At 40.1% G+C, this 21,260-nt stretch overlaps 1 protein-coding gene across 1 annotated transcript in view; it reads right to left on the bottom strand.

Moving 5' to 3' along the window:
• The window catches only part of PTPRQ (protein tyrosine phosphatase receptor type Q), a 252,679-nt gene that overhangs the window by 186,810 nt on the left and 44,609 nt on the right, over positions 1 to 21,260 (bottom strand). The window contains exons 11-12 of the mRNA XM_070053189.1: positions 10,886 to 11,058; positions 405 to 585 (exon numbers count right to left, since the gene is read on the bottom strand). Of these exons, the coding sequence (XP_069909290.1) occupies positions 405 to 585; positions 10,886 to 11,058 (354 nt within the window). The remainder of the gene's footprint in view (positions 1 to 404; positions 586 to 10,885; positions 11,059 to 21,260) is intronic.

Raw genomic sequence — 21,260 nt, 5'->3', positions numbered from 1 at the left:
GAAGTTGTAACTTTCTGACCTATTTACCTCCGGTGACATTTGAAAACCTATTAGTCAAAAGATGTAGAGAGTGTGAGGGCTGTAAATGATTTGAAGATATGTTAATCCCTTCCCATCACACCTGCTTTGGCAACTGTAATAACTGATTGTCTATGCAGCTTGGCCAGAGACTCTAGGGTGCTACTTTCTCTAGGAAGAAGGTCAAATGGGTTAGGAGGGGCCAGCTCCTGCCTGTGTGGCATTTCCATTTGCTGCCTGAGGTTATCCAACAGTTAAAAAAAAAAATTTTACTCCAGCCCATGGACCATTAATAATATGGTTGAACTCTAAGCTAAGGTTCATATCTTTGCTAGCCAGCACTGGTGGTTTAAATACAACACACATAAAATCAAATTTTTACCTACCACCTGGTGAAGTCTGCTCTTCAGCTCTGCTTCTTGGAGGAATGTCATTATGTAGATGATCATTGTATATGAATGAAGCAATTGAGTACAGGTCAGAAGATATTTCGGCTGAACCCTCATAAAATCCTGCCATTGGCTCTCCTGTATCACCCATTTCTGGCAACACGAGATCATTTATATACTGTAATTAAAAGTAAATATTTACAGGGACTGTTTATGATGGTCAGAACTGATGACTTAACTATTAAAAAACTAATGACTTTGGAATTATCATTTTTTTTAAAAAATATTTCTCTGTCATCTCTTTTACATTCCAAGGTTTCAGTCTCAAGCTATGAAAACCTTGTATCATAGAAACACACTGTGACTCTTCTATTCCTTAAGAGACTAAGACTATATTTTGCAAAGAAGTACATCATTGTTTCTGACTTAAGTTAGTATATTCATGGTAAGACTAGATATCTTTCTGCAGGAGTTTCATGATTGAAATGCTTTATCAACTCACCCTCAAAAAGGTGACTGTTGTAAGCATACTGACTTACTGAAAATGTTTTGTTTCCTTGTCTACATGTCCTCCTTTGTACACAATATATGAGAGACCTGCATGATATTATCAGTGAAAGACATTTAGCTAGAATAAAGTGAAGTTATAGACAAGAATAAAACAGCCTGGTGATAGTTTTCAAATTGCGTTCATGGCTCCTCTTTCCAAGGCTCTGGACTTGAGAAATATTTGAGGTAACTGCAATGATTCCTAGATCCCATAACGTAATTCACATGTGTCAAGTTCACCAAAGTGGCAGATATGGAAGTGAAAACATCAGGAGATTATGGATGTCTATTACACAGGATTTTCTTAGAACAACAACATAACTGCCTCCCTTTTCCATCCCACATGGCATAAATGATAGAAGCAGAGTGAGAAAAGGGTGTTTCTGCCAAATAATGTTAGAAAATTACACAGAATGTTAACTTTGGAAAAAAGGCTAAACATAAATCAAAGAAAATGTTGCTTTAAGAGACTTAACTAAGTGTAATGCCTGGGTGTACTTTGTGTATATTCCAATTAGAATATACCTTCAAGGCTAGGTATGATGAGAAAACAGAGTTAGTGATTTTGTTTGGCTGTGATTATGGAATTACTGCCTGGATGAAAACGTCCATTAAAGATGTGCACTTAGTTAGGCACATCTGACCACAATGAAGTCTGGGATTGACCTTAAATGCACCTGTAATAGTACCAAGAGGAATAGCAGCCAACTGCGGCAAGACTGGTACACTTGTATTTTTTCCCTCCTTTACATACATCTGAAATTTTCCAAAATAAAATAGTTTGAATAAAATGTGTCAAAACTATTCACCTTCAGTTAATTCTTTACAAGTTTGCTTCCAAACTTACCTCCAAAATATTTATTAAATGTATTATTCGATTTATTATTAAATTTATTAAATTCCTTATCAAGTCTACATTCTTGTACTTTCAGAATTTATAACCAATTCATAATGTAGGCTTCAGTTGTTTTTATAAGATCTGATATACCTGTCTTGTCACTACTTTACATGTTTTGGGGTTGTTTTCACTCCTAGAGTTCAAGGCTGGCTGTCTATCCCTCATTAACAGCAAAGTATTAATACTTATAAAAATAAAATATGCTCAGGCAATATCTCTGAAAGGTACAAAATTTTAGTGCACTGAAGTGTCTACAAAGGCAGTTTGTTTAAATATTGACTTTTCTGACAGATTAAAGAACAGAAAAATAATTCCAGAAAATCTCCTGTCCACCAAATAATATTTATGAAATAAAACGATCAGATTCTTATTAAATCATTAACTAGAAAAAATACTGTGGCAAAAGCAGTAGAACACATGTAACTTCTGAAGATGTTTTGATAAATAACTAAGTTGGGATAGGGAATCCTATATGAGGCACAGTAAGGTTTATTCCGACACTCAGTTCAGCACAGCCTCCGAGGGAAGTCAGGGAGGGCACGCATCACAAACATAATTTAAAGATGCTCTGGTGTTCCAGTCCATAGTTTATGCCTAAACCACACAGCTGTTTCTACCATCAATCAGTCACCCTTGGACAATGTACTGTGTACAAAGCACTGTAGAAGGGAGAGTGGGTAGTACAAAGAATTTCCTCCTGGACTATGATTTTTGCATTAAATCTCTCAGATATTTTCTCCCATGTGAGACAGTCATCAAGTTAAACCACAGCACACCATCAATTAACCAACGTAAGCATCACTGCTGACAAACTGCCATTTCAACATGAGGGTTTAACTCAATACTTTCAATTCTGTGAATTTCTTACCAATTCTGGCATTCAATGGAAAGATTTTGCCTAACTTTGGCAATTATCTGTTGGTATTGTAAGAAATCTGACTGATACTAATTATGCTTAAGTGTGCCATGCCATAAATATTTCTCATACTTGGTTTCCCTAAAAAAGACATTAGATTAGATGTTAGGTTTCAAAGGAGAAAAAGTACTAATTTTAAGAGCAAAAAGAATGGAAAACAATTGGGACTTGTTAGAACTTTAGAGAGTAATGGGAAGAGGCAGAGAGAATCAAGAGTGGAAATGAGGCAAAGAGAAGGGAGAGAAGCCCATTGCAAAGCCTAAAATGTTTGGACTCACTGAGTCAGTCTTGGGTTCTCAACCTCAGCACTATAAGTATTCTGTATTTCATGATTCTGTGTGGGGAGCTGCCCTGTGTATTGTAGGATGTTTAGCAGATTCATGGAAGCATCCTTCCAATTGTGACAATGCAAACACCTCCAGCAACTACCAAATGTCTCCTGGAGTGTAGAATTCCCCCTGGTTGAAAATCACCGAGTTAGGGAATGTCACAATTCATCAACATGAAAGGTCTTGCCCATGCTACCCAGGAATCTTTGGAATTTACATGAAGAATTAAAAGCCTTCAAAGGTAAATTCCAAATGCACCTGAGTAAACTAGCTTGAATTTGCATGGAATAATCTTCATCATAGCAAATGTCATTTTTATCTTTTAAAAAATACCTTATACTATCTGTCAAGACTCAATCATTGGAGGTCTGCAGAATTGAATTAATAAAATGTTGTATTTATTCTTAAGAACTGCTATCATATTTTAACACAGGCTATGATATGGTTTATGCTGTTATCAGAAGTGCTAAGAATAAAGTTTATAACCAGAATACATTTGGAAACCCCTAAATAATACTCTATCATTCTATATATTATTTGAGTGAAAATATACTTAAGTCTTGATTATATTTATGTTCCATTTATGCTTAATAATGCGAGCTTATTTCAAGTTATTCCAAAACAATTCTTGGATTCTGTTCTCAGTCTCATTCCATTTTAATGGGCGTAACATTTACCTGGCTTTATTTTCATATTCATTAGTGACAAACAAATACACTGGAAGAATATGTTGGATTAACCCATCAAAGTGCCATGTACCAATGCCATCTCACCAGACCAAGTGATCAATTTCTGTTCACAATTGATCATAATGAAAGGATTAAGAGTCAAAGGGATCACATAAACAAGACTAATGTCTGCTAATACTAACTGAAAGAATCAAAAAGGAGAGAACGATCCAACATGGGAAGCGAGATACACAGCAGACTCATAGAATGGCAGATGTCCTAAACAGTACTCTGGCCTCAGAATCAGCCCTTAAGGCATTCAAAACTGGATGAAGAGCCCAGGAGAGTATTTTAGGCATGGAAAGCCAAGACACTCTGGAAAAAAAAAAAAAAAAAAAAAAACACCTAAATGAAAGATCTCTGCGAGTGAGATCCCAGTGGAAAGAACAGGTCATCAGAGAAGGAGGTACCTTTCTCTGAAGGGAGGAGAGAACTTCCACTTTGACTATGACCTTGTCGGAATAAGATCGAAGTTGGCAAGCTCAGAAGGCTTCCATAGCCTTGGCAACCCATGACAAGAGCCTAGGGTGATTGCTGATGCCATAAACAAGAGTGTCAATTTGTTAAGTCAACAACAGGAGTCACTGTGCACTTACTCCCCATGTAGGCTCTCTGTCCTTAATGTGTTGTACAATGTAAATTAATGCAATAACTAGTACTCAATCAGTACTTTACACTTTGTATTTCTGTGTGGGTGCAAACTGTTGAAATCTTTACTTAATATATACTAAACTGATCTTCTGTATATAAAGAGAATTGAAAATGAATCTTGATGTGTATGGAATGGGAGAAGGAGCGGGAGATGTGAGGGTTGCGGGTGGGAGGGAAGTTATGGGGGGGGAAAAGCCACTGTAATCCAAAAGCTGTACTTTGGAAATATATATTTATTAAATAGAAGTTAAAAAAAGAATGTGTTAGATTAAAAAGTATCTATATTAACCTCAGAAATTTATAATACTAGGCAGCAAGATGATGTCTGTGGGAGAAAAATGCCTCAGGCTTCCAACTGAAGAACAAGCATGAGATCTGAGCTTGAAATTCAACTGCAGAGCAGTCCAGGAAGAGAAAACTTCAGGGATTCTTCAGAACTCAGTCCCGGTGGAATGAAGCTCCCAAATAAACTAATTTTATTTTTTAACTGTTTTGATAGGAGGAAAAAAAAAAACTCCAAGGATAAAATAATTCTGCTCAATTTGGCTCTAGCCAAATTACATACAGAATATTGTGTTCCGTTGAGTAAGAGGATCATTGATAAACTAGAAATACAGAAACAGTAATCCATGATAGGAAGGGACAGGAAATCCTGAGTAATCAAAAACAGGATATTAACCCTTAGAAAAACTGGAACTACTGTCTTCAATGATAAAATGTAGATTGTATACATATACACAATTGTATAATTATAACTACAGAAAGATTACCAAATTCAGGACTAAACAATTTTATCCTTGTGACCTCTATACCTCAAAAAGATAGACACTATTATCTCCATTTTACAATCATCTCTTCAAGTTCATAAAACTAGTTATGGGAGAGGTAGGATTGGAACTGATTTTCCTGGTTCCAAACCCTATGCTTAAGGCCACTATAATTTACAATATATGTACAGAGAGGAGAGTCAGGACCAACTGTCTAAAACCATTGGACAATTGTTTCAGCTCAAAGTAGTTAGAGACCAGGTTGATTTCTTATTCGTCCTATATTTCCTAGACCTAAAGAATACCTGGAACTTAATAGTTACTAAGAAAAAGATGTTTGTGGGATACTTCAAAGCTTATGCAATAGAAGCTACTTTTGTCATAGTAAATATACCCTGTTATTAGAGTTGATCAAATATTTTAGCAAGGACTTGATTTCCAACCAATTATTAGTATTGTTATAGATAAGATGCATATATAAATTTGGAATTTGAAATAGAACTCTTCATACTGAGAGGTTCAATTTTCTAATGTATTTTTCCAATATTTATCTCATAATAAAAGCAAAATCTAACTATTTCAGCTTGTTTAAATAACCACTCCTTCTTAAGAAATAAATCAGAAAGGGTCACTGGAAAAAACAGGTTTCAATAAGGGGGAATGAAGTTAGCTCAACCTAGCATAGGAGCATCATATTTTAACAGTTTGAAAACTTTCATGATCATGATTGATCCCCTGTCCATACCTTCCCTATCTGCTTCACCCCAAGACTTTTAGCTCATTCCTATTTTAAGTTCTTATGGTATTTATTTCTAAAATCACTAAATAATCATCTTACTTCTGTTAAATTTCATTTATTTTATTTTATTTTCTTATTTGACAGATAGACACTGAGAGAGAGACAGAGAGAAAGGTCTTCCTTCCGTTGATTCATTCCCCAAATGGCCGCTATTGCCAGAGCTGCGCTAATCCTAAGCCAGGAGCCAGGTGCCTCCTGTTGGTTTCCCATGCAGGTGCAGGGGCCCAAGCACCTGGGCCATCCTCCACTGCCCTCCCAGGCCACAGCAGAGAGCTGGACTGGAAGAGAAGCAACCAGGATTAGAACCCGGCGCCCATATAGGATGTCGGCACTGCAGGCAGAGGAATAACCAAGTGAGCCACGGCGCCAGCCCCTAAATTTCATTTATTTTAGAATCTATTGACTTTCTACATTGAGATTGAGGAGTTAAATTATTTAAATGATGCACATACACCTACCTCATCTCTTCTCCATTCTTGTCTGGTATCTTTTATTATAATGTAAATAAGATACTTAAATCTGGAAGGGGTATTCTCATGGGTGTGTGAAATATGGGAGATCTTAATAAATTTTAAGGAAAATTCATATAATGAAAAAGTTATGCATGGATTTTTAAAAATATTTGACCCAAAGTAAACATATTTTTATTCCATTTTCCACAAAGTGTCTCAACTACCTTTGAACAAAGCAATGGGCTCAGAGAGTATGTTGGGTGACTTCTGAGATGGTCTTCCATTATCCTCCCCTCCCATTGTGGATGCTTTTGTAAAGTCTCCTCCTCTGGACTTGGATGGAACCTGGGACTTGCACCTAACCAAGCGAGTAAGACAATTATGGGCTATAACTCCCATAATCATGACAACAAACAGACCCTCCTTTCTGAGCTAGTAAAGTAACTGACCATACTGAAAAACCCTTGTGTCGAGATACTATGTGTGTCTATATGGGTTGGGAGGGAGGTAGTAGTTGGGTGAAAGGAGGGCTGTAGGAGCTACGGGTAGTCTCCAGTCAGCAGCCAGCAAGAAGCGAGTGCCATCCGTTCTACAGCCCAAAGAAAATAAAACTTCCCAAAAGCCTGAGAGAGCCTGGAAGTGGATTCTTCCCCAGTCTAGCTTCCAGATGAGAATACAGCTCAGCCAGCCTTAGGAGATATCCAAGTAGAGAAACTATGTAAGCTGTGTCTGGAATTCTGATCCAGAGGAGTGGAGAGATAGTAAATATGAACTGTTTTGAGAGGCTACATAGGGGACAACTTGTTCAATAATAATGGGAAAATAATACGGTGAGATAACAACAGTTGTCCAGGCAACGCAGTACACAATGCTGAGATGGGGTTGGAGAAACAGGAATGAAAGAGACATGAAAGTTGCACTCTGGACTGACTGATCTTAACATTAAGTGGCCGTTAAATGCTAAGTAAATGCTAAGCTAGAGGTGACTCTTAGGTTTCAAGCCTTCACGACAGAGAGATAGGGCCATTGTCCGAAAAGAAAATCATCAGACATGTAACAGTGTGAAAATGCTCAGTCTCTAAGTCTTTGGAACCACTGCCGCTTTGAAGGTTGAGGACAATGACCTTCCAGTCACATGATCTGTGGTATGCCCAACCCAAGGAGTTAGGGAATCCTAAGCCTATAATTTGATCCCACGTCTTCAAGCCAGAATCTCTTCAGGCCTTGTTCTCGAGATACTGAAACTACTAAATCATCTCGATGGAGTGTTTTCCTGCGTGCCATGCAGAAACCTTCAGGGGTCACTATCACCGCCCCAGGACCTCTTCCTAGTATGTGTTCCTGATCCCGTATTAACCTCCTCTTTCCTATCATGAACCAGACCCTGCTCTCTCCCAAGGAGGATTCTGGATTTTTGTTGGCTTTTTCACTTTGGGGTTTTTGTTTTGTTTTTTTAGGATAGAAGGAGTTCAGATTTGCCAAGCCCTGCTGGACCAATCCTATGAATTGTTCTAACCAGAAGTGCGAGCATCAGAGATACTCAGAGCACACAGACATCAGAGTGGAAAGCAAGAGTCAAGTAGGAAGCAGTGACTGAATCTGAGCTATTCTCAAAGTGTTAGGAGATGCTTGGAAACAGAGACCTCTAGATTAAAAAAAAAAAAAAGGCAGTAGGAGCCAGTGCTATAGCCTAGTGGGTAGAGCCACCGCCTACAGTGCTTGTAACCCATACAACTGCTCCACTTCTGATCCAGCTCTCTGCTATGGCCTGGGAAAGTAGCAGAAGATGCTTCAAGACTCTGGGCCTCTGCACCCTCAAGGGAAACCCTGAAGAAGCCCTAGCTCCTGGCTCCATGTTGGCCCAGCTCCAGCCGTTGCAGACATTTGGGGAGTGAACCAGCAGATGGAAGAACCTTCTCTCTGCCTCTGCCTCTCTGTAACTCTGCTTTTCAAATAAATAAATAAATCTTAAAACAAAAAAGAAATTGTTAAAAATAGTAGAGAGCTGGGGGTGTTTTTTTCCCTTGATATTTAAATTTTTAAGGCCAAAGTATTGCGTGTGTGTGTGTGTGTGTGTAGGAAGTATTAAAGAACCAATAGTGCCTAAAACTGCAGGTAGCGGAATGGTGGTGGCACAAAGTTGGGCATGCAGAAAAAGTCACATGTGACTTCTATCATGATGTCAAGTGTCTTAAAAGTTCTTAAGACAGGGAATAGAAGCTATTCTTTGAGAAGAATGACAGTGAATGAGAGGAAAGACCTTTTCCTGGGACAAGTACCAAGGACAAAGGAAAGGATAATAAATGAAGATACTAAGAGAAAGGTTTATCTTATGTCATTTACTTCTGACCTTTTTGGGTGAAAGGATAATCCTCATAATAAAAATGAAAGCAGCAAGTCTCCAAATATTGACTTGTACAAGGTCAACCTAGACCTTAGAATATGGCAGAGGCAGGCCAAGGATCCCAAACCATTTGGATTTACAGCCTCTACATATCTGTCTCCCTATATCAGCCTCTTGAAATGTGAATCCAAACACCAGTCACATAGGAAGCCAAAGAATAGAGATAGGCCTGATCCCAGGAAGCCAGATACCATCACAGAAATGAGGAGACTTATAACGCTTCCTTTTATGGAGAGAGCATAAGAAACTATTATTAAATATAAGGTAGAACAACAGGTCCAATGCTAAGATTAATAACCACAACAGGTCACAACTATTTAGCACAGTGTTTACTATATGCCAAGTACAGTTCTTAGCTCTTTATACACATGAGCCTATTAGATATTCACTGTTAACCCTTTGTTACAGAGACTCCTGAAATTCTTATCTGAGATGAGGAAACTGAGATCGGTGATCCAGGCCTAATTCCCAGGGTAAGCTGTAATTGCAGAATCATGGTTTAAATTCAAACATTGCATCTCCTGAGTCTATTTTCTTAGCATCTCCGCTGTACAATCTATAGTCCTCTGCTCCACCAGCTAAGTTCTCAAAGGGAGCACTGCTATACAATCTAACAGTGGATAAAATTGAGATTTAACGACAGATTTGTGCGCTGCAAGGCTTAGGTTCTCACTACTATGTCACAAAGATTATAGCAGATTCCAAAGAAGCCTTTCTAGAAACTCAGCTTCAAGAGGAAGACACTTTGTGGATGGCCTTTCAGTAGATTAGCAGAAGTGAGAAACCTGTCACCTAGTCCCAAGAGAGTGGAGTATCTAATTTAAGACCTTCTCAGCAGGAGCAAAGGGTTAAGCTTCTGCCCTTTGCCTGAGTTGTCAACTAGACCATCAGAGAAAGCATAACTCAACATCTTTTGCACAGAGGAAAGGAGTCAACATAGGATTAAAATTTAACCCTGGGCTAGAGTGACCAACTTGGCATGATGAGCCCTGCATGGCCAAAGTGCACTGACTACAAGGTAAGGTCAACTTTCCACAGCAAGCCCCAAACTAGAAAGAGAGTGACAACAGCAGAGTCTTCAAAAAGTTCATGGAAAATGCATACGCTGAAGAGAGTGTGCATGAATTTCAAAGTATTTTTGTACCAAAATAAACTTATTATTTAATTTATTTTTCTTCAAACTGTGTCAAGTACCACTATGTGTATTGGGGAAAATAACAGCACAGGCAGAAGCAGCAGCAATGCTGAGCCAAAACAGAAGCAGAATAAATATTGCGTTTATCTCTAAGGTCTGTGATTGTTGCACTGGTCCTAAGGACATTTGCTTTTTGAGTGCCCCCAAGAGCAGCCAGTATCTGGATATGATTTAGCTGAAGAGTGACAAGGTCCTGAGGTGCATGAATATAATGAAGCGAAAGCAGGGGACCCAGATTTCAGATATGGACAGAAAGAACACCCTGCCCAGAGGCACAGGTCCTCTTCCTTTAAATTTGTAAAAAGACCTAAATACCGTTTATTCAGTTTTGTAAGTTTTTTTTTTTTAATCAAAAGTAGTTCTTTTTAATGAGGCAGTTTTGAGAAATTAAGCATCGCAACGCCAGCCAGGACATCATAATTTGTCAACAACAGCTATTAAAAACTACCGTGCCTTTCAGTAGCAACTGTTCCAAATTGCAAGCATACTCTTTGAAGTATTTAAATCATGACAGGAGTTTCCAAGCAATTCATTAACTGAATTAGCATAATCATATTCACTTATGGATGTACTTTGGGTCCTGTTTAATTGCTCAAGTAACATTTTTCATATGCTGAAAAAGAGTCACACTCAACTAATAACACATCTTAAATTGAAATATGATCTAGCTAGATTATCAACATGTCAAATGTTCAATATTTTATGTTTGAAGACTGGCAAATTTTCCAAAATTTTCAGGCCAGAACCAAACAAAAAGGGTTCGCCAAGATGTGAAATCAAAGTACAATACCTCATCTTTTCCTGTGAGCAAGGTATTTTCCAAAATTACACCTGTCTCTGAAACCAGCACTTTCACTCGATATTGGTTAATGATTCCATTCGGCTGTCTCGGCTTCTTCCAAGTAATTCTTATTTGTGTGGCTTCTACCTCTGCAAGCTGTAAATCAAATACTGCACCTGGAACTGAAACAGAATAAAAATGGTACTTAAAAAGACATTCTGAAATTACAAATAAAAAAAATAAATTCTTGGTTCACAATTAAGGTTACGTACACAATTTTATCAAAAGAGATGAAAACAATTTACTAATTTATTAAAAATTTAATATGGCATGAGGCTCCCAAAGTACAGATGTTTGAACTTAAATTTCTACACACTATGCTCAAAATATAACATAAGTTTCCAAAATCAAAATGTCAATAAAATTTGTTCAGAACAGTTAACTACTAAAAGTAATTCCCTTGAGAAGCTACTTGTTTGTGGATGATTAATGCCCAGTTCAAATCTTGAAGGCATCATAAATATTATAGTAACAGATCAAAAAATAATATCCAGAAGACTGGGAACAGGTGTTTGGCATGGCACTTACGTTACCCACTTCCCGTATCAGAGTTTCTAGTATTGGCGCCAATCTAGATTCCAGTTTCCTACTAATGTGCACCCTGGGAGGCAGCAGGTGACAGATCAAGTACTTAGGTCCCTGCCACCCACAAGGGAGACCTGAACTGAGGTCCCGACTCCTGGCTTTGGCTTGACCCAGCATGGCTGCTGTGAGTATCTGGCAAGTGAATCAACAGTACACTCTCTCTCTCATCTCCTCAAAACAAAATCTGATGGACGCAATGAAATGCAGTTGGCAAATTCAATTAGGCCATCTTTTAATTTGTTACATGAGTTTATATGAAGGGTTGACTGATTTTAGTCTGATGACTTTTAAATTAATATGTATGAGTTTCAAATTTCAGGTATCCTCAATCTTTCTAGTAGAAAGGAATAACAAGTTCAAAGAAATAATTAGTTTAAGGTAAAGCACCAATTAAAACAAGCTCCTGTTATAAAGTCACCAAGAACGATATCCAAAGAAACTCAGTGCTGCAGGGGAAATGGACAAAATATAAATATGCTCTGGGTTTTGGCCCTGTTACTTATAGCTCACAGTGTGGTTATGAACAGTCCCTCATCCTTCCAATCCTGGTGGTACTCATCTGTAAAGTGGATACCATTTTATCTTTGCTACATGCATGGTTACTAGAAGGAACAAGTGATTCAAGAGAATTTCTAAAATGTGGGTTCAAGAAAAAGAAAATGTGGCTAAGTCTCGTCCCTTAGGATCAGGATGTAGTGACACACTGAATTCGTTTCGTTAGGCTGACAGAAGAGACACACATATTAAAAAGACACAGAGGAGAATGACCGTTACCACTCAAGATATCAGAACTCTCGTAAATATTTTTTGCAATTAGTGAATACAATTATGTTTAGGGTAACCATACAGTAACTAACGACTGCAAGGAGTTTTTAACCAATAATTCCACGACAAAAGCTTTATCTTTGCGTCTATGAAGTAACCAGTAAAGGAAACCCTTGGATATTGTAATGATAAATATTTCTAAATGTTTATTGACTAGTTAGTGACTGAATGGATGAATGAATCACTATAGCCTGAGAGCAGGCAAACCTCTGCTCAAACTGGGAGGTAAAACAAGGCTACACCTGGAAATTGCTAATTCTTACACTCTGCTTAAAAAAAAAAAAAAAAAAGTGTGTGAGCAAGTGGGGGACCGGTGCTGTGGCGTAGCGGGTAAAGCCACCGCCTGCAGTGCCAGCATCCTACATAGGCACCTGTTTGAGTCCCGAGTGCTCCACTTCTGATCCAGCTCTTTGCTATGGCCTGGGAAAGCAGTGGAGTTCTTGGGCCTCTGCACCTGTGTGGGAGGCCTGGAGGAAACTCATGTCTTTGGATTGGCTCCAGTTGTTGTAGCCATCTGGGGAGTGAACCAGTGGATGGAAGACCTCTCTCTGCCTCTCTGTAACTTTGCCGTTCAGATAAATAAATAAATCTTTAAAAAAATTTTTTTTGGTCTATGTATATGGAAGGTAACTCTTTAGATCAAACTCACAAGGGTTTGAATCTGGTGGAAAAGCAGTTTGATCCTGGAAGGATATGGGAGGAGTTCTAGGCTAGGACTTCATCATTGAGTCATCCGTTCTTCATTCAGCTGGCTGAGCATTCACTGTAGGATGTTTGAGGAACCTGAATGCAGGAGGAATGATACCGACAAAGCCCTTTGTACAGCTACCTATTAAAAGTTTTATATCATCAAAATAGATCGCTTGCATTTCTATCATCACAGACATTTTTTAAGGGTGGAGAAACGTTCCAATTAACTGTGCAGTATGAAAATAACATGGCTATTTAAAGAGCAAAGCTCCCAACCCACCTTTATTTCACTTTTTATTTGGGGTTGCTATGTAAACCGTGCCTTAGGAAGTGCTGTAGAACATAAATCAAAGAGGAGGACTGCCATTTTTTCATTTTAATTTGATCTGACGCAGAATATCAATGGAGAAAACCAGTTTAATGACTATATTAATCAGATTAATCAGACAATTGATGCCTGCCTATTGGAAAATAAGTGAAATGGCCCATTCCATTTGAATTGACACATTCATGGAGTATGAAATAAACACAGTACAGCAGAATAAAATATATTAACTGTCACTTACTTTGCTAATCAAACCAGTAAGTAGAAGCAGACATTGTCCCTTATTCTTTGAATTTATATGCATCAGTCGGCATCTCCCTAGACACCTGGTTAGTTTTGGGTCAGCGTTTAGATATCCCTTTTGCAGACAGGCGGCCTTCTCCATCTGGACCCCTCAGTGGGTGGAGATCCCCTCATGACCAGGACTTCAGGAGACAGGTCCTCCAGCACGCGCTCTGGGCTCCCCTCCCTCTTTTGAGTGCGCCTCTCTCAGGTCCTTTTTTTCAGTCCAGACCTCAGTCCATAGTACAGCAGGGAGAATTTTCATTCCTTCACCATGCTCCTTTATCCCCTCACCTGCCTAGTCACCAGCCCAAGTGGTACCCAGGACTGGTACCTTCCCTCCAAACTCTAGCTCAAAACACCTTTGTTAAGGCTCTTGTCACGCAGGGTAATTGTAGAAATCAGGCCCGTAAGACAGGACTCGGTGTTAAGAGGCACAGAACAACGATTTCTCCTCCTGGAGGGTAGCAAAGCAATGGCATATATTTGACCAGGCAGAGGCCCAGTTCTAGTATGGCGTGGGTAAGAGGAACTGATCACTCCCTGCATGTGCTGTTCTGACAAACAGGTCCTAGGCTACAGGAGCGGAAAACTGAGCAAGTTGGAGTCCCACCTGCACCTTCCTCCCTTCCTGTGGGCTTCAGTTCACATTAGGATGCCACAGGCAGCCAAAGAGCTTTGAGAGACATCCCAAACTCAGGACAGGGAAGGACTGAGGGATGCTTCTGCTTTCATCCTCTCATTCCAGATGGGAAACAAAGCATATACCACAGACACTCCCTGGGGTGCATCCTCGGACGCTGGGATTCTGCTGACCCCAGAGCTTAGAAGAAAATCCCTGATCTTTTTCTGCATCACCGCCTGGCCTGGATACAAGCTAGAGAATGGACAAAGTCAGCCTCAGTGGGTTGAGGCTCCTTACGTCCAGGCTTGCTTTGTGCTAAACTATCCTGGATAGATCAAGGGCTGTGGGGAGCAACTGGGAGCAACTCGGACTAGACTAAGTTACTGGAATTAAGACTTATTCTATGCATCTGCTCTCCCACAATATGGCGCTGAGAAGGGAGAAGCAGCTTCTACACAGCTGCCTCCAGTTCAACCAATAAACTGTAGGACCTGCTCCTGATTGGAGGAGAGCAGCGTACTCGGCGTGTGGGTAGCAGAGTTGGGATTGGTGGAAGAGGACTATAAAGGAGGAGAGAGACAACATGCACCGGGAACATCTAAGGGGAACATCTAGCTGAAGGAACACCTGTGCAGCCCCCGAGAGAGCCGGCCAGCGGTGTGCCGCTCCCCTGCGGAAGTGGGGAAAGTGGCCAGGGGGAACCGCCCTTCCACGGAGGTGGAAGGGTCGGTAGCCAACCTGGGAAGAACCAGCAGCAAACCCGGGGAGGGCCGAGCAGACGAAAGAACAGCGCAGGGTCCTGTGTCGTTCCTCCATGAAGAGGGGGAGCGACAAAGGGCCACAGGAAAATCCCTCCAACTTCTGAGAACACTTGAGGGAGACTTTAAAGAAGTACACCTCATTGGTTCCTGACTCTGTAGAAAGGTGATTTTTTGGGCCAGTGCCGGCATCCCATATGGGCGCTGGGTTCTAGTCCTGGTTGCTCCTCTTTCAGTCCAGCTCTCTGCTGTGGCTTGGGAGGGCAGTGGAGGATGGCCCAAGTGCTTGGGCCCTGCACCCCATGGGAGACCAGGATAAGTACCTGGCTCCTGGCTTCGGATCAGCGTAGCTTCGGCTGTAGTGGCCATCTAGGGAGTGAACCAACGGAAGGAAGACCTTTCTCTCTCTGTCTCTCTCACTGTCTAACTCTATCAAAAAAAAAAAAAAAAAAGACAGGTGAATTTAAAAGACCAAATCCTAACGAGAGGAGGAAGAAGGATTGGAGCATGACAGGAGGGAGGGTAGGGTGGGAAGTATCACTACATTCCTAAATTTGTATATATGAACACATGAAATTGTACACCTTAAATGAAATTTAAAAAAAAAAGGTAACCACCATAAGACTTTCATAACAGAGATCAGGAGGGGACTGGACAGCAGGAGCAAAAGCATAAGAGGAGGGGTGTGCTCCTGGTGAGATCTCAGCTCTGGCGAGACCCCCGGGGTCCTGCCAAGTGGTTTTGCTGCAGAGACAGTGGACACTTCACCAGGCATTGTTCAAAAGGCCCCCAGGGCCATGTGCCATTTGCGGAGATCACTGGAGATTCGACTGCCTTTGAAGGCCAAGCCCTCCAGGGTCAGACATTTCCAACAGGCCTCCTGCACAGGACTGAAGGGGCCCAGGGTGCTCCTGACAGGCTCCGGTGACACATCAGATCAGCACCCAGGAGCCCAGGGGGCCTCGTAGTGGAAGCAAAGACTATAAACTTCCTCTGGACACAGGAGAGCAACTTTCTCTGTTTTCTGCTCTAGTTTTCCAATATAACTTAAGTCTTACTCCACAACACTGGTATCTAAAATTACCATTCATGTAAAGACTTATTTTTACTTTCTTAACAAAGAACAATGAATATAAACCTATTTGGCTTTTTATTATGAAAAAATTAAAATCCTTAGAAGATAAAGGAAATCAAGGAGCTGGTTAAGCCTCTATCTGCAATTCTGGCATCCTATATGGGCACCGGTCCAAGACCCGGCTGGCTCTACTTTTGATCTAGTTCCCAGCATATGTGCCTAGGAAAGCAGCAGAAGATGGCCCAAGTGCTTGGGCCCTTGCACCCACATGGGAGACCTGGAAGAAGCTCAGGCTCCAGTCTTTAGCCTGGCACAGTCCCAGCCCCAGCCATTGTGGCCATTTAGGGAGTGAACCAGCAGATGGAAGATCTCTCTCTCTGTAACTTTGCCTTTTAAGTAAGCTTAGGAAAAAAGAAAAAAGGAAATGGAGTAGACAGCATTTTATCTTGTCTTCAGAAATATACTTGATCTGTTAAATCATAAATTCTTATGGAGAAAATGGAGATGTATAGATCAAACTACTTTACTAATGATAAATTAAAGAAAACCAAACACACGATGCAATTACTCATGGTTCAGCACTGGTTCTGAAGATGTCCACAGGGACTATCTAAGATTTCTTCTCAGGTCAATACATTTATAGGTATTAATAAATGAGAAACAAGAACAGGCATATTACTGTTAAAAATATTTCTAATGGTTTGAAATTTTCAAATGAAAAGATGTTAGAAGAAATGAAATGCAGACATAAAATTGAAGTAAAGAAAATATATTAAAATACTCTCTTCTATTCTCTGGCATCTTAAACTTCCTTCAGAGGTGGTTTTTGAAAGTAACAAAAATTAAGAGCTATTGGAAATCCTGAAAGTTGACAGACTCTTGATTTTCCTACAAGTATTTTAATAGGATCTGCACAAAGAAAAAAGTTGAAATTACAAGGACAAAGGTCTTCGCTTTTGAAGTTATGAAAGAGAATATGAATTTCAAAATTGTTTGCTTTTCAGAAAGTGTCATGCTGAACCTCATATTTGATACCCGTGAAAGTAAAATTAGAAAGCATGAAAACAACAAAGTTGAGCTTATATAAGATAGATTTTTTTACTATCATATTAATGATAACAAAAGGTTATTTCCCGTATTATATTCACCATTAGTACTGATTTTGGAACAGGCAATTTTATGACATTTTCTAAGATAAGAGATGACTAATTTAACAACTTTCTCCTGAACTGGTCACTTCGTCATGCCTGTGTGGAAACTCACTTTGTAAAACATTAAGGGATATATGGAAACCCTGGAAATGTACAGGAGAACTGCTAAAACAATAGAATATTGATTGTTTTTAACAATCAAAGTAGACTATAGACCGTGAATACCTTGAGGATTAATGCCATCAATCAACCACCAGCAGCAACTACCCACTACCTCCAACAACATGATAGCACATTATCATTCGCCCTAGGAGGTCAATTCAAGAGTTTTCTGTGAATATCTGGAGATTCGTTAGACACCCCCACCAGTTGATTTCAAGCTATTCACTTACATGAAACAAGCTAGTCATAATGGTTTCCTTTCATGTCTTTCCCTTTATTTGAAAAGTGGGAGGGGGGCTAAAGACAGGAGCCAATCCCGATCTCCCACATGGGGGATGTCAGCAGCCCATCCCTTGAGCCATAACCACTGCCTCAAAGGATACACATTAGCAGAGGGCTGCGGTCAGGAGCTGGTGTCTAGAATAACCACATGCTCCAATCTGGGACACAGGCATCTCTGCTATTGGATAGACAGGCTGACAGAAAGAGAGGAGGGGAGAAGCAGAGAGTAAGATCTTCTATCTCTGGTTCACTCCCAACATGGCTGCACTGGCCAGGGCTGGGCAGGGCCTAAGCCAGGAGCCTGGAATTCTAGTAGGGTCTCCCACAGGGGTGGTAGGGGCCCAAGTACTTGGGCCATCACAGCTGCTTTCCCAGGCTCATTAGCAAGGTGGTCCATCAGGTAGGCAGCCAGGACTAAAAGCAGTACTAAGATATGGGATACTGGTATAACCACTTAACCCACTGTGCTGCAATGGGTGGCAGGGACAGGGTCTTAACCAGCATGTTACCTGCTAGCTAAATGACTTCCCCTTAATTATTTTTAAAATAAACTGAAGATTTCTTTTAAATATAAAGAAAATAAATGAGCAATCTTAATTAGAAACAAAGAACTCTGTTGTAATAATAAATGAGAAAGAATCATTTAAAATTAAGTTATCAATTTTTAATCAAAAGTAGGTAGTTCTAATGAGTTATTAGATTGTTCTCATATAATTTAAAGACTCTTTTATTGTGAAGTTCTAATTAGCAGGACCAGGATTAATTAGTGTTGTCAGAGCAGAAAGCTGCATTTGCTGTATTTGCCAGAGCCTTCCACTGAAACACCTCACGAAGCTTAACTATCAACAGAGAGCTCCCAGGAGGGAAGGCTGGCACAGGAGGTAAGAACCATGCCACAAGTCACTCTCGCCTTCACTGGTGTTCATCTGTTGCCAGTGGGCTCCCCGGCGGTCATAAGATTCTGGACTACATGATAAGCATATCAGGAAGGCAGTAGTATAAAACTCAGGACAAATTTGGTATGAAAAACAGCCCAGGTGAAATGTATTCAACAGTGTGCCTCATGTTCTACTTTTTTTTCCTCAGTGAATATACGTATGGGTAGCATCTGGAGCAGCAGTTAAGACCCTGCTTCAGATGTCCACAATTCCGTATCGGAGTGTCAGGGTTCCATTCCCAGCTCGGCTGTCTGTATTTCAGCTTCTTGCTAAGGCGCACCCTTGGACGAAGCAGGTGATGGCTCAAGTAACTGGGTCCTTGCCAATTGCTTCTGGCTCCAAACTTCCCCTGGAGCAGCCCTGTTGCAGGAATTTGGGGAATAAACCAACACACGGGAAATTTCTATTTCTCGCTCTCTCCTCTTCCCTCCCCCTTCTCTCCCTCTGACCCTTTCAAATTTTTAAAAATCCAGAAATAAAGGGAAATACTGCTTAAATGGTGTCCAATCCATAACAACCTGGCACTGTATGCAGCAATGAATTATCAATTTCCCTATTTTTTACAAATACTATACCCCAATAAAGCTAATAATGTTTAATATTCTTAAACTGTGGATTCAGCTTAGAATTACCAAAAATCAGCTGGATTTGAAAGGAGACAATTTAAGATTTATTTAATCAGATAACATAAAATTTAAGTTACAATTTGAGTGCTGGTTCTGACTGTGTTCAGCTAACAAAAAAATTCATTGATCTGTATACCTAAACGAACTTCTTGGTATGTTTAGCATATCTTAATAAAATGCTTTTGTTAAAGAATGTGAGTAGGGCCAGCGCTGTGGTGGAGTGGGCTAAGCCTCTGGCTGTGGCGCCAACATCCCATTTGGGTGCTGGTTCATATCCCAGCTGCTCCTCTTCAGATCCAGATCTCTGTTATGGCCTGGGAATGCAGCGGAAGATGATGCAAGTGCCTGGGCCCCTGCACCCACATGGGAGAACCAGAAAGCTCCTGGCTTCAAATTGGCCCAGCTCTGGCTGTTGCAGCCATTTCGGGAGTGAACCAGCGGATGGAAGACCTCTCTCTGCCTCTCCCTTTCTCTATCTCTACCTCTCAAATAAATAAATTTAAAAAAAGAAGAATGCAAGTACCAGTTGAGTATTTGGCCCAGGGGTTAAGGTGGCCCTGGGGATGCCACATCCCACGTTGGAGTGCCTGCGTGTGTTACAGTCCTGCCAAGGCTCCCACATCCAATATCCTGCTAATGCACACCCTTCAGAGGCAGCCCGTGAGGGCTCAAGTCCTGGGTCCCTCCCCAACCACATGGCAGATGCAGACTGAGTTCCTGTTTCTGGAATGTGGGCACCTGGCAAGTCAATCAGCAGGTGCAAGCTCTTTCTCTCTCTCTAATGAACAAGGAAGGAGTGGATAGAGGGAAAGAGGGAGGGAAGGGGGGAAGGAGGGAGGGAAGGGGAAAGGAGGGAGGGAAGGGGGGGAAGGAGGAAAGAGGGAGGGAGGGAAAAAACAGTGAGACAACTGAGGAGCTTGAGAATATTCTATTAAGATCAAAGTCAAAGGTTCTGCTTTGTCTAATAGTCATCTACATGTCTATCTAGCTTTCCGGGAAATGCATAAAAGCAAATTTTAGAAGCATATGGGGAAAAAGTAACATCTAATGGAGAAGATACAAAGGCTAACACTCTTCTAATGTGAAAACACATGGTATAACTCATGACTGTTATGGTATTTATGTCAATTAATAAAAATTCAAAAATAAATCTCATCCTATCATTTTTTTAGAAATTACAAGAGCAAAATTTAATATGAAACTGAGTACATTTTTGCTAATATGTGTTTCTTTTTAAATTCATATACTGAAACTCTAAATACGTTAGGGTTTTCACTTGAAATAGATAAGACACAAATTTTAGCAAGGTTGTTTCTTTGAAGAAGGACAAAATTTCCTAATAGTTGCTGCCCTCTAATGGTTAAATACTTGAATGATTTATCTGATGCACATGTACCCAATCCAGTTGTGTGTGTATGCACAGGCGCACATGTGCACAGTCAACTTACAAATTACTATATGTCAGCTGCCACATAAACAAGATCTGGAAACTCAAGTGATAATATGCTATAAAAATGAGTATATTCTTGACAGTAATTACAATACCTAAAGAGAAATGAAGAGATTTAACACATTTAGCGGACAGAAACATTTGTTACAAATGATATAGTAACATAATTTTAAACAATGCAGTTTGCCTAAAAAGGTGATATTTAATAAATATTTTATGTAGAGAATGTCTTTTAAATCTTTTTCATAATTTCAATAATTTCTGGTGAATTTGTGTTATAAAGTAACCAGAACTCCTTACTTGCTAAGAATACCCTTCTGATTACAAACAAATATTTAGTGCAGGAATTGGGAATACAGCAATTTGTCTAAATACTCGTTCTGTGAGAAAAAAAATCTTCCACTTCAAACAATGTGGTTAAGAGATAGCAAATTTGTACGTTCTCTTTATGACTTCTGGAGATTTTGCTAAAATTCATTTTGCATCTGGCAGGGTGATACTATGTACAATACTTCATATCTGGTCAGATCTGGGATCACCTTTGTCATGA

Source organism: Oryctolagus cuniculus, chromosome 11, assembly GCF_964237555.1.
Source record: "Oryctolagus cuniculus chromosome 11, mOryCun1.1, whole genome shotgun sequence".
Lineage (NCBI taxonomy): Eukaryota > Metazoa > Chordata > Mammalia > Lagomorpha > Leporidae > Oryctolagus > Oryctolagus cuniculus.
The sequence above is the reverse complement of the archived record's forward strand: the minus strand, read 5'-3'. Positions and strand labels throughout refer to the sequence as shown.